Consider the following 14751-nt stretch of genomic DNA (forward strand, 5'->3'; position numbering starts at 1 on the left):
GATTTATTTACTAATCTTATCTTGTATTTAAATTAAACTCGTACATATTTAGATAGGATAAAGTCAGGTTAGTTTAGATCAGATAAAGATTTAGTTTGTTGAGATTCAAATTGAATTCTCAATCTTATCTTTGTAATTATTTCTAGAACTATTTTTTCTATAATGAGAAGGAATCACCTCAAAGAGATATTCGACCAAATCTGACAAAATTTGCCAAGTCTATTTGAAGTATAAGCCTAGATGTACCTTGCAGTTTATAATAATTCCGAGGGGCTCCAATTGTAAGATGACATATAGAAGCCATGCAGTTGACTATTTACGACTAATGTACTAGATATTTTGTTACCTCAAGAGGAGGGTTTAGAAGTTCTATTCCATTGCTTATCTGGCCATATGGTTCCATTAGATCAACCACATTCTGCAAATCTTCTTTAGTCAATTTCAGTCCAAGATGATTCACCAGCATTTTGCTTAGTTTATTCACAAACTTGGTTTCCCGTAACCATTTGGGGACATTATGACTGAAAGTCTGCAAAAGTTCTAGAAAGTATAATTATTTAGGCAAAGAAAAAAACAAAAACAAACTTCAGCAAAGAACGAGAAAAAGAAAATTAAACAATTTATGGCATATTAATATAATATATGAAACCATCGAAGAAAAAATAGAGAGAGCTGAAGAAAATATGGAATGATTGACACGATACAGTTATATATATCAAACAGTACTGATATTTTATTTGATATAAAGTTGGGACAGATCATAGAAAACAATCATAACTAGATAGCATTTGAAAACTGTTTCTCTGAAAGGGGGGAAAGGGTCTGGTTAATTATAAGGGCCATTAGGCGATACTGCCCTTGTAAAATAGGCCATATGGATGATACTATCAATGAAATCAATAACATATCACTGTGAGGGTTTGTAAAGTGTCTTAGATACAACTTAGCTAATGCTGATTAAACCTCAAAATTAATTCAAGTAATGTTTGTGATCCGTATTTGTTGTAATCTCAAGCATAGATAAATAACAATTCGCAACTTTCCATTAAACTCCAGAAGTTTAGACCTCTCTTCCCCTAAAATGCAATCTTCAAAATTAACGTCAAGCGAAGATGATGATTCTAAATTTTCCATATTGAGTTCTTTATTAACTTTCCAAAAATTTTTAAAAGTAAAACTTTCTTTCTTCCATTTTCTATTTCTTTCAATCATAGGAAATAAATCATTAGTTTATTTCAAGAAATTACTCTAGACCACATACAATAGAAACAATTCAAGTTCTAAAAGGGAACACCAAAATTCACGGTAGATATAATTAATCTACAAAGGAACAAAAAAGGCACTCATTCCATTTCCATGAGTAATATTAACTTATCAAAAATTTCCACCGAGTAATATTAAACAACCAAAGAAAAGAGACTATTAAAAGTCAAATACACTTCATCAATTGTGTGAAACATAAAATAACCCTTATATTCATCTAAATTCATAATTACACCAGAAATGATGAAAGCTTTGACTATTTCTTACCGCAAACCAACTACAGTAGCTCATTAGTTCATCTGGATCAAGAAATTTGCTCCTAAAAGCACTACCCTCCAAGGCCACAGGAACAAGTTTTAGTTCTATAGGCCGTAATAGGGCTGTCTTCTCAGCAACCTAAAGACACAGAATGTCAACGTATCAGGAGAAAATTACTACCGATTTTTTCAAACAATATTTATATATATAAATAAATATATTCACACACTTACATCCCCCCCCCCCCCCCCCAACATACACACTCACTCACACACATATATATGGAGCAATAATATAAAATTGAAAACTAAAATTGTAATAAACCGCTTTCCAAGGAGAACACCATGTGACACTCTGCTTTGAGTTAAGAACAATTAATAACTTGTAATAAATGAAACCAAAGGGGTCAAAAGCCAAACACCACTTCACATCATAAAATAAGGATTGATGCAGTTCCGCTGCGATTTAACGACCATTCACTGGCATCACCCACTCCACTAACCCGTAGGCCTACACAAACCCTAGCAAAATTCTAAAAACCCAGAAAACATGTCGAAGTCTCTAAAAGACACCTATATGCGAGCCCCAACCCCCTGAGGAAGTTCCATTAGATGATGACTAGGGCTGCAAATAAACAAGACCACCCGATAGGCAGCCCGAATTCGACTTGATTAAACACGAATTCGACACGATTCAATTATTAAATAGACTGTTCGTGAACAAAAGATTAGTCTTGATTGTTAAATGATACAAACTTGTATTATAATCACTCGAATTGATTAAATTCGTGAACATGCTTGTCTAAAACATGGTCCGACTCTTTAGCTCGCTTATAAAACACACACATACATTAATATATAAAAATGCATCATATTATATAGAGAAATGATACTTGCAGTCGTAAGAGCACAAGCGCCGTACATTCACTTTGAAAAAAGTGAATAAATACGGATCCACATGAAAAAAATAATAATAATAATTAATTTTTTAATAGTAGACCCCACTCTTTTTCAAAGGGACTGCATAGCGCTAGCACACTCCACAACTGCATGTAGCATTACTCTATTCTATATGTATATTGTTCACTATATATATGGTATATGCAGTAGTTATGATGAATATATGCGTGTACATGTATAATTCATTGTTTTATGAGTATAATCATATAAATATACTATACAAGTATAATTAATTAAAGTTGATAAGTGCCAAGTAGCCATATAGTCTTGTAATTATTTAATTGTAAGTGCAAATAATTATGAACAATTGAGATTGTAAAAATAATTTGCATCTAATTGTATATTGTCACTAAGAATATTCTGTTATTTTATTTTTTAAATTAAAAAATGATAAACAAGTCGAGTCGAGACGAGTGCTCAATCGAACACTCTCGACTTGATTTTTAATCTAGTCTTGAGACAAGTTTCGACATGAGAATTTCTAAATCGATTGAGTTCAAACATCCAAAAATGTTTGATTCAAGTTCGAGTCAAGCTTGAGCCTGGGTTTTCAATAATCGAGCCGAGTTTGACCAAACACTACTCGCTCAAGTTTAGCTCGATTACAACCCTAATGATGACTTGAAATTTTTTTGAACCTCGTGCCGAGCCAAAGAATTGACACTAGAAGTCACCTACCTCTATTTTCACCGCAAAAAATAGTGTGTTTCAAAATGCCCACCTCCCTTAGAGTATCACCAAAACTATGAACCCCTTCCCTTCCCACATTCAAATATGTCGATAGAGCCTCTCCTATTGCCACCCATGTATTCCGGGATAACCAGATATCAACCAAAAGAATTCGAGCACGGTCGTGCCAGAAAAGCACGATTGCCCACCTATGTCGTTTTAAAACTCATTGCTACAGGCTGACAATGCACAAGCATCCACCATATTTACCACCCAAATTGTCGTGGCATCGCCAATGATAATAGACTTGTTAACTTTCTTGTTCCCTCCAGTAATCCTACAAGACCTAGCATCCTCTCTTGAAAAACCGAAGACCTTTGAATCCACCAACAAACTCCTCAGAGAATCCATACCGCCCCCACAAATTCTAAGGATAAATAAGAAGAGTGAAAAAAGAGGGATGGAGTAGAGAATAGAAGGGGATGAAAAAAGAAAATTCTCATCGAGAAGCGCCGACAATTGACAATTTATTGAAAGGAGGTGTTATTTTTGGCGAGAATCATCGGATAAAGTCACCAAAGGAAAGTAGGGAGTGAAAGAAGCCAAATAGTGAACAACAAATCGCATTTGTGTTAGAACAGTATGAAATAGAAGTGCACAAGGGAAACCAACTCAACCATCTTAAACAACTTATCTATAACCAATTGGAACAAGTTTACCAATCAGAGCAATTTAAATGCTAATGCAGATAACCTGTGAAACTGATTGGCAATTACCATTCTCCAGTCTACAAAATCAATTAGCTCATCATCCATGGTATCTTTTGCAGCAATGTGTAATATCTTTTCCCTCTCCACTTGAGTAGGCCTTTGAAGATGAAACACTCTATCCATCCTACCAGGTCGCTGCAAGGCCTCATCAATTTGCTTCAGATTTCTGGTAGTAGCCATCAAGACAACCCCATCTTGTTTTTCAAACCTGCAACAGTTGTTGTTATAAACTGGGAGAGTACAAATGCACATCGTTCTACTACACATGATACAAAGGTTTGTGTGTCCGTGTGTTATCAAATTAAGTCGCATGAATAAGAACAGCGTTCAAGGTCAAACATTATAGCATTCAGTTTTTCAGATGAGGCACATGAGCATAAATATAGGTTAACGAGCTAAATTATTCACGATTCAATTAGTTGATGGTTGAACAGTAATTAATATAAAAAAAAATAAGAAAAACAACATGCACAACTGAAGCAGATGCCGATTGTGTATTTTCCTCACAATGGACAAGTAAGAAGCAATTAGTGTGCACTGTGAAAGGATCGAAAGTAGGTTACATTACAAGAGGCATACAGGAAGTCCTGGGTAACATGTAGAAAAAGAAAGTATAAAATGAGGCAAAAATAGGCCTTTAATAATCTTAATTATGAAATAACAAAGGAATTTTTTAGAATGATTAGCTGATGAACAAAAGGAAGAGTTGATACCCATCAAGTTCCACTAGAAGTTGATTAATGAAAGCCTCATGATCCTGATTTTTAGTATGAATGAACTTCCCACGTACACCAGCAAAGAGATCAAAATCCTCCACAAATATGATTACAGGCGCCTATGAATGGCATCATGCAACTTGGCAAGTGTTAGATAATAGGAAATCAAAAACTTTGTATGTTTATTTCAAGGCTAACAATTCTTTTTTTCAAGGCTAACAATTCTGATAGTTCAAATTAAGCTCCCAACCGAAAGTAAATAAAGCACATTATGATTTCAGCACCAGTTAGCATGCATGGTAAAACCTTCTCTTAAAGCATCCAACACAATAGGCTAAGCTAGTAGGTCGAAAGCCCAAAGTAGTACACAAACAAAACCAAGCCTCCACCTAACAAATAAACCAAACACACTTGCAAATGGACCTTGCATGCGGAGTCCGAAAACAAACCCCTCCGGATCTCAGATTATGCTAGAAAATTTAATCCAAAAGCTTAAGTTAGTAAATAGAGAGCCCGTCAAGTATGTAAGACCCATCACCAAGCATGTATTAGAACAATGTGGGACTCCTTCACAAACAACTTCATTAAGTTCAGGATATCAACTGATGATAATCTTAATTAATGTATTACTAAGGACAAAATAACAATATTACATATTTACTCAAATGTCATCCACAAAATTAAGACAGATTACATGATTTTTAAAAAAATAATAATATAATAGCATTTGGACCAAATGGAATCTACTTCCCTCATAAAGAAAGGGCAGAAAGCGAGATCATGGATTTCATCATGTCCAAGTTTGTAAGTTATAATTGCTATAAAACCAATAGTAATGATCACTATGTTTCAAAAGAAATTAAGAATATAGTTTTGAAACAAAGGCTTGCTCTTAAAGATTTGCATCTTGTTTGGATCAATGTTCCTATTTTTTTATTGCAAGAAAGATATAGTCCTAAGCTACAGGAATTAAATAAAAAGGGAAACAATGTTAATAAGTTTTACAAAATAAAAAAGAAATTAAAATAAGATGGTTATGACATTCTAGAATTTATTTAGTTGAATGATAATAATACATCTTAGAAACTCAATGAGCCCCGCATAACAAAAAAACTTATATTGGAATATGCATGTTTAGATTTCATCTTAGTACAGATTATTATTTAAATTACTTCCAAATTATAGCAATTTTCATGTCCCTCTTTTTTCCCTCTTGTTGGTGCGTCTCTGTCTAGAAATTGATCCCACACCTTTGCCTGAGGTTCCATGATAAACCAAAAGCTATCTGACCAACTCAACTAAAGTGTGTGAAAATCCATCTACCATGCCTAGATCTAAACAATGTATATACAAACTACACAGTTGTGGACACTGTTTTATATATAATAGTGACTTAAGAAACGGGAAATAAATTGAAAGGGGAAGAGGGGAAAAAGAAAAAGAAAAATGAAGAATAAAGTGGACAAGAAGGCTTAAGATAGATGACCAAATCTCTTGCTGTTTGAAACAGTTCCCTAACATTTGATGCACTTTGGCCAACCCATAATCCAGGCTCCAACTGTTGGGCTTTAATTTCAACAACAGGCACCTTGGCTTCCGCAGCTACAGCCAATGCTAGAGATGTCTTTCCTGTTCCCCTCTCACCTACTATCAGAACTCCCTGCAACAGAAGTGTAAAGTGCCTGAGAAGCTGTTTGTGCGACAACTTAATGAAAATCTAACTTACCTACTTGTCTAAAAAATATATTAGCTTACAGCATCAACATTCTAAAACCATTAATGCTACATGGCGCAAGTTATATGCAAAACAAAAGCATTTGCAGACTGAGAAATATTAAAAACAAAACGTCTAAAGAAAACCGATGACAGGCGCTAACAACCACACAATCTTAGCCTTTTCATATGTCTTCCAGCTAAAAAATCAAGCCTTCAAACGTCCTATTCAACAATTTATAAGGGTCTGAATAGGAATGTGAGATTCGTAACAGCTGTTCAGAATTTCTCATTTGTCCCATTTAATTTTCCTCATCCCCCAATCCTCCCCACAAGAAAGCACAAAAATTCATTTCCATTCTATTAGTCGTGCCAGCAAGCACCGGGAATAAAGATAGAACATAGGAGATTAGATAAAGTACTCCTAATTAAAGTGATTTTTCCCCCTTTAGACAAATACATCATTTTCCAACTCGCCAATCTATTCTCAATCCTTTCAACAACACCATCCCATATTACCTTGGATTTATGAGGGCCCCCCAGTGGAAGACCAAGGTACTTCATAGGCAAAGACAACACCTTACAACCCAAGATTTCAGCCAAGTCTCCAATGTGACTTACCAAGCCAACCAGAACAGATTTAGACAAATTTACCTTAAGGCCGGAAACAGCTTCAAAGCAAAGCAAAAGAGCTCTCAATTACTTGAGAATCTGAATACTACTATACAAAGAAATGGAAGAAAAACAATAAATGATACTAGATATCCAGCCAAACATAAGAATATTGTCTATATTTATTAGAACAAACCCTTGACCTATTCAGAATTCAAAACATAAGCAAGTGTTTATAAAAAAGAATAAAACGAAGATACAAGAAAATCATGAAAATTAAGCCCATAAAGTCTACATAAGCTATCCAAAGGATGAGAGTATTGAAAAAAAAAAGTCTTGAGCTCCTTCAGTGCCCGCTCAAATAGTTTTTGTGTGTGTTGTTATACCCCAAACTAAGTGATTATAGGAGAGTGGTGAATGGGATCGCACATTGCTTGAGAATGAGAAGTTTTTGTTCTCTATAATGATTCCAAAGGGCTCTTGACTAGTTCTTTTGGAGTATAGGTCCATATGTGGCTTGAATCTTCCTCGAGTCATTACAAATGGTATTAGAGCCAAACCTAACCTAAAGTATGAGGTTTGAACCATGCCATCTAGCTTAGAATGGCCTAACGACAATGTCAGGAATTTATGAGGGAGATTGTGATACCTATACTGAGTGAGGATAAGAAGGCGGTGAGTGTAATCCGACATTGCTCAGAAGGAAGATGTTTTCACTCTATATAATGATCCTAAGAATTTCAATTGTAAACTTAACTAGTCCTTTTAGAGTATTGGTCCGAATGTGGCTTAGATCTTCCTTGGGTCATTACACACACGCATTAAGCCCAAATAATTAGGATTTCCTTAGTGAATAATAATAACTAGATATTTACTCGTCTTACATGTCAAACATCATATAACATGTAATGCTGAAAATACCTCTGCACCTTCAGGTCTACTTCTTTATAACAAGAGTTCAATTTTTCAACTAACAAATACAATCAAAATGAAAATGGTGTCAAGTTACGATGTCAGTGCTATGATGTTTGCAACAAGATGATATAATATACATCAACGAGAAGTGCTACGGCTACAAAAAGATTTCACAAAATTAAATTCACAAACTGATGTGGCTTCAGATCTACTTTAAAATAAAAGTATCTTTACAATTTGACGTATGCATCAAATTATGCCAGTTTGTAAGTTTACTTTCATGAAAGCCTTTTGTGACTAAAACATTTCTCTACATCAACAATCCTCAGACCAAATTTTATCTCCTCCTCGAAAGCTAGGGAAGGAGAATAAGATCAAGTTTGAACCATTCATGGTATGTGAGTTGTGTCCACCATTTTTTAAGAAGAAAGTTTAAAAGAGAAATAAAAAGAAGCAAGTATGGAAAAAATGCATCATTTTGAGAATAACATACCCGAGGCGCACGGGCACCCATCTCTTCGAATGCTCGAGGATTTTGTAGAAATGCCACAACTTCATTGATTTCCTCCCTCATAGAATCAATACTAGCAAAGTCTTTTAATGGTATTGGTGGATTCTTCACCCTCTGCATACAATATATGGATCAGAAAATTTGCCTGTTTTAAGAATTAATTTGATCGTAAGAATTAGTGCCAAGGATGAACCTTCATTCCCTCAAATGCAGTTTTTATGGGATCAATGCCAGCTTTTTTCTTACGTTTGATTTCCCTCACCCTGTAACTAAGATAGGCTTTCTGCAAGATAGCATAGAAAAATCATTTTATTCAGTCAACTGCACCTCAAAGTCCCAAAAATAAAGGAGGCATTATAGTCTATAGAGCAACTTAATAGTTGAGTATCATGACCATAGACTTGATTATCCTTTTGCTGCTAAAACATTCACTTGTCCTTGCAAAATGCAATTCTTCGATGGACATCTAAGAGTGAACGATATCTAAAGAGCAGGATAACCGAAGTAAAAACAAAGATTTCAGCTACTGAGTTATCTCATTCTCAGATACCGACAATTTATTCAAGGCTCAAGTCAAATAATGTCCAATACACATTATATACCACGTAGAGCAATTTAAACAACATCAACTGAATTAAGGTTGCACTTGGATAGTGAGGTATTCTCAGATATTCTATGAATAGTAGTGAAAAAGTAATGATAGAATATTGAATAGTAGTAGATAATAGTGAAAAGTAATAATAAAATAATAAATAGTAGTGAAGTATTCTGAGAATACCTGAGATATTCTCAGTACCAATCACCTTTGAATTTCAGAAAATTCAGCAATGTAAGCTCTCCAAATTCAAATATTTTATTACAACTTAAACAGTTAATATTAGAAAGTTGACACAAGAGAAATGTTGAGTTTGCAAATCGTCATCCACTATTAAGGTGAATTATTTTGGGACAGATTCAAAATGTGATAGCAGGGAAGAGGCATTGCATGAGTCATTCATTCTAGCTTCAGGTTAATTGTGGACTTCAACATGGGTAACATGTAGCAAGACCACGGAGGAAAACTTTCAATGCAAGTCATCCCAAGAAGAGTAACGCTGATCAGAGCCATAAACAAATTCTCCAGACCATGCTAATTATCATGCAGATAACATTGGCAAAGAATTGAAAGATCAATTCAGACTTATGCAGCACTTAAATTGTAGCATTATAATCAGATAAAAAACTGATAATCAGAAAGGGACAAAATAATACCACTCTCCGCAGCTTCCACAGGTCTGGATTTCTACGTAAAGGCCCATAACCAAGAAGTCTTCGAATTTTTCCACTCATAAACTGGATAACATGAAACAAAACAAATCCATATATAATGCTTCTAACTAGAAACCAAAGAAGCCACTGCATGTTATCTCTTTTACGGGATTTAAACCTCCTTTCTGCCTCGGACTGCCATTTCAAGTACCACGTCGAGTCAACGGCTTGGTCTATTTCCTCTGGCCATGCCATCCCCAACCTCATCCTTACCTATAATAATAACAATAGCATTAAGAACAGCAACAATAGAAGTATAAAGCATGTGTCTAAAATTTCACGAGTCACAAATAATTAATACCGGGTAAGGAATTATAAACTCCACAGTTGGAAACACAACCATCATCATAATGTCATCATTTATATTTCTAATTTTCTCAAAAACCCAATTTTTTGCGTATGATACAATTCTACTCTTCCACAATCCATTCAAGCATTGACTCGACAGTCTCATAGTCAAGAGAAACTGTTGACGGAAATCCAACTCTGAAAGGGGGATCCACATCAGGTGAACAGTAGTTGGAATATCACAGGCAAGCATTTTCATATATAGCCCATCAAAACCTCCAAATTCTTCGAACAGCAGTTCAAATTCCTGGAATGAGAATACCCATGTTAAAAGCACACACATAGTTTTTTTTTAGAAGTTAAAGCACACATAATAACTCTCATAGAGGAATTAACAAAGAATATGCAAATAAACCTTAATGTTGACACAATATTCCTTGTCATCCCCCTTCAGTAAAATATACATGACAGCCCAATCATGCCTGATTCGAACATGCTCCACTAGTTTCTTGGACACAGCATATGGAACAGCCATCGGATCCATTTCCCACCTATTATTCTCTTCATCATACCAAGTCTTTGACACCACTCTATCTCGGTCAAGAAGAATACGTTCCTAATGAACATTTGCTAAATCATTAAGAACACAAATACTTCAAAAGAATTGCATCCAACTTCACATGCATAAAAGTGATGTACATTAAATGAACATAATTCCCAAACAAAGGTTCTAAACATAGCTGAGAAAGGGAAAACATAGTGTTTATTAAAAGCCAAGAAAAAAGTTCAATGATTATCTTAAACAAATATAAATCACATCATTAATTTTAATTGGCCAATGAAGATTATAAAGTAGGAGAGCAAACTAAATATCAATCAAACACAGTCTGTCTATTTAGAACACTAGAAAAAGAAAACCCATATGAAGATTTATGTTGATATCAAGGTGTTATGGGAAATACCAATAAGAGAATTCAACCAAACTAAGCAGCTTGCAATTTATAAAATGATATTTGAGTCGGCGGAAGGGAGCACAATCACTGTAGTAACCATCATCGACAACATATTACGTGAACAAAATGCATGATTTCCATATTAAAGCAACCAAAGAGGTTGAATACTCAAAGTTTACGACGGCTTCGCCTTCTATTAGAGGTGTATGCTGTGGATGTAAATTTCACCTTAATTTCCAGGTCCAAACTACTTGTAAGACAATCACTTGGGAAAGAAATGGTCATAAGAAACAAAATGGTCCACTACCCTTAATGTCAATGACCTCCCTGGTCCAAAGGATGAAATAATGAAATCATTTTCTTTCATGGAAAGTCACATGCTCAAACATAACAGGTTTTGAGGTCAGTACCTGGCCCCCCAATGTGTTCTTACAAGGAGAGTGCCATTTGAGCTAGAACCCATTTGCAGGATAAAAAATATTCATCACAATTGTGAACATATGCTTCCACCAGATTTGATCACTATTGCAAATATAAGGTAAAAAGGATACCTGTCTTTCAGCCACATACTGTTCACCAAACTCGAGATTTTCTAACAAGTTTCTTTTCAGGTCTGCCTTGGCTTCTTCACGCCACTTCTTCCAACCATGGAACAAATGGAGGCCTATAGCATTTGGAACCACAACCTCTTTATCTCCAAACATCCACTTCAATTCAACTTCTGGAAAACCTTTTAGCACTTCATCTTCTGGCGTGTTTACAACAAAACGCTTTTCATCACCAAACTTCTTCATCTTTTTTCTTATACGAGCCTCCAAATTTCTTTGCAGCTCCCTTGAATCTCTAAGGCCCTCGCTTATACGCTGAGCAAAATCCCTGGACTCTTGATCAAATAAAGGTCCAAGATCCTCAAGCTCCAAGATACTAGGCAAAATGATTTGCTCCAAATGTTTTCTTTGCGCACTTGCCAAATCTTTCTGAATATCAGATTTGGAAAGCTTGGGGATGACGCTTTTCGGTAGACTGCAGACACATAGCGACCAAAGCTCACATAATGAAATGAATCTTCATTAATTTGCATATAAGGAGACACCCATTGGAGAAAAAGCAGCCAAAAAACAAACTATTACATATATATATGATTAAAATTTTGAGAAATACCACTGATGCAGAATTTTGACACTAGCAAGTAGATCTATGGACTTGACTGTGAATATATTAGTTACTTTCTAGTTCATATCTCAACAACAAGAGTCATTTTAGCCCTTCAGAATTTGAGAAAATGTAATGGGCATAAATGAGTTCCCTAAAAAAGCTCACTACAGGCAACTATTCGTCTACCACAACGAAAAAGCTCATAGGGTATTAAGTGCAGAACTTCTACAAGTATCATGAGCTATTGTTTGGTTTTTCCTTTAACAACCAACGAAAAACCAAATTTTTGTCTTTGGAATGGCTTAGTAGTTGAGTCAATGACAAAAAACTACTGAAGTATCATGAAAGCCAAAATGCCTACAAATATATCACATCCTAAAGTATCATCAAATCCAATATCTAGAAAAGCATCATAAAAAAAGCCAATGTCCAATACAATGCATAATGAAAACATGTGCTATCCTTCACTTTCAATATCTACCAGTGAGAGATAAACAATGTAAAAATTACCTTATGCACCCAAAGTTACATTGCAAAAGTTTTAACTCATTAGCCTTGATTCATGTGGACTCACAATCTTATGATGGCCAGCGCATTCATATTTACATAGAAAGGAAACTAGAACTAGAAAGCACACCAATACAAAAGATAACGCGTTCTGATGATGCAGTGCAGTGTACTTGAGAAGAATAGCAACGACCCTACAAACTACTTTCTTGAACCTTTAGGAGAATTTTCACTTGAAATTCTCCCCTACTAAGATCCAAATACATCAATTATTGCTAAAATTAGTCATCCAGTTTTACCTGTCAGTACTCTTGTTCCTCATTTCCCGGATAAACCTTCCCACCAACTGCTCAGATTGCCTCTCAATAAAACAAAGCTCCCTCACCTCAAAACTCATTGTTACGGTCTCTGTCCTCAAAATTTGATCCTCAATCTCCCCAACCTTCTCCCAAACTGTTTTATACTCCACCTCCAATCCCCTCAAACTCTCTTCCAACCTTTCCATCTTCTCCTTCCCCTCCTTGTTCCCCTTCCTTACCAACCTGTCATACTCTCCCTTTGCCTTCACTACCTCATCCACAATCTCCTCCGCCCGATTTTCCAATTCCATCTTCTCTCTCTTCAACTGATTCACCTTCACATACAGCTCACTCATTATCCCCTCTTGCAACTCCTCTTTCTTTGACTTCACCGCCTTCCAAGCCTCCTCCACTTCTTTTATCTCCCCATTCCCTCTCCGAGCCTCCTCTATATTCCTCAACAGTTCTGAAACCACCTCCAGCAATCTCCGAGTGCACTCGGAATGCTCGTACCCCTTTGAACGCACCGTAATAGATTGCTGCTCTTTCACATTCTTTTTTCTATCTAAAATTGATTTGGCAACCACGGGAGCTGCAACTGCACATGCTCGAAATCCCAGAAATGGAGAGAAACCTATTGCAGTACAAAACAATGCGTAGACTATTGTTTTTGCAATGCGATTGATTATACTTTTATCGAAATTCCAGCAATTTACAATCAAACTCAACAAGCTCTTCTCTGGGTAGTGAGAATTTGAGCTGCTATAAATTTCTACAACTGATTCTTCTTCCGGGTCCTTACTATAATTTGAGCGGATACAGCCTTCGAGAGCTGATTTTTCTTCCGGGTTCGCGAATTTGGAGGTTCTGGAAGCTCCTGGGAAGCTAATTGAGCTTAAATGGCTACCGAATGGGAAGACATTTGTGGTGGCTTTTCTGGGGGATTTTTGGTTTCGAATGCGGCGTTTCGTGGTGAGTGAAGGAGATGAAGCGGTTCGCAATGGCAGTGGACATTGAGAGGTGAAAGGATTGGTCGGCGGAAGCGAGAAGAGAATGGCGTCCATGAGAGTGATGGCACGAGAGAGAGAGAGAGAGAGACACTACGAGGAGGAAAGGCGTATGGTAGCAGTATCCATTTGAAGATTTCGATGAGAGAAGAGAGGAGGGGTTTTAGGGGCGAACCACGAAGAAAAAAGAGGTAAGGTGAGGTTTTGAAAAGAGAGAGAGAGGACGACCAACAAACACAGCCAAATGCCCTTGCTGAAAAGTTAACTTAAATTTAAAAAGTGATAAAAATAATAATAAAATAATAACTATAAATAACAAAATAATAAATAACAAAAATATTAAAAATTAAAAATCATAAAAATAATGGTACAATTCTCTCTTTATATATATATATATATGTGGAAAATACTATTTTGCCTCTTACTTTGACTGCTCAAAGTGATCGTTGATTTTTTTTTTTTACTTAATGATTAAGAAAGTGATTTTAAATATATTGATGTACTTTTTTATTTTTTAAAAATATTTAAATATATTAAAAAATATGAAAAAAAATACTTGAGTGGTACGCCCAACAATAAAAGTGAAGCGGCATAATAGCCCCACCCTATATATATACCCTATATATCTCCACGAGCAATTAATTGTTTTGAACCGTGGGAATGTTATTGCTCCTTGACATATTTTTTTATTTTATTGGAGCGAACTTTGAAGAATCTCCATTTAATTAATTTATTTAAATTATTAATTTATGGAGAGAGTTTTATGTATTATTATTTTATGTGAATTTTTAAGCAAAAATATTCTCATTATTTGAGGATTAACTTTTAAGGTAGAACTGGCCCGGCCA

At 35.5% G+C, this 14751-nt stretch overlaps 1 protein-coding gene across 1 annotated transcript in view; it reads right to left on the minus strand.

The window, feature by feature from the left end:
• LOC121259710 (probable inactive ATP-dependent zinc metalloprotease FTSHI 5, chloroplastic) overlaps positions 1-14146 on the minus strand; it is a 34782-nt gene extending 20636 nt beyond the window's left edge. Inside the window, exons 1-12 of the mRNA XM_041161429.1 lie at positions 12897-14146; positions 11487-11958; positions 10398-10598; positions 9996-10289; positions 9638-9907; positions 8580-8669; positions 8369-8500; positions 6122-6295; positions 4633-4754; positions 3926-4127; positions 1531-1659; positions 347-529 (exon numbers count right to left, since the gene is read on the minus strand). Of these exons, the coding sequence (XP_041017363.1) occupies positions 347-529; positions 1531-1659; positions 3926-4127; positions 4633-4754; positions 6122-6295; positions 8369-8500; positions 8580-8669; positions 9638-9907; positions 9996-10289; positions 10398-10598; positions 11487-11958; positions 12897-13960 (3333 nt within the window). The 5' untranslated portion in view covers positions 13961-14146. The remainder of the gene's footprint in view (positions 1-346; positions 530-1530; positions 1660-3925; positions 4128-4632; positions 4755-6121; positions 6296-8368; positions 8501-8579; positions 8670-9637; positions 9908-9995; positions 10290-10397; positions 10599-11486; positions 11959-12896) is intronic.
• Positions 14147-14751: the final 605 nt, after the last annotated feature.

Source organism: Juglans microcarpa x Juglans regia, chromosome 4D (assembly GCF_004785595.1).
Source record: "Juglans microcarpa x Juglans regia isolate MS1-56 chromosome 4D, Jm3101_v1.0, whole genome shotgun sequence".
Taxonomy (NCBI): Eukaryota; Viridiplantae; Streptophyta; class Magnoliopsida; order Fagales; family Juglandaceae; genus Juglans; species Juglans microcarpa x Juglans regia.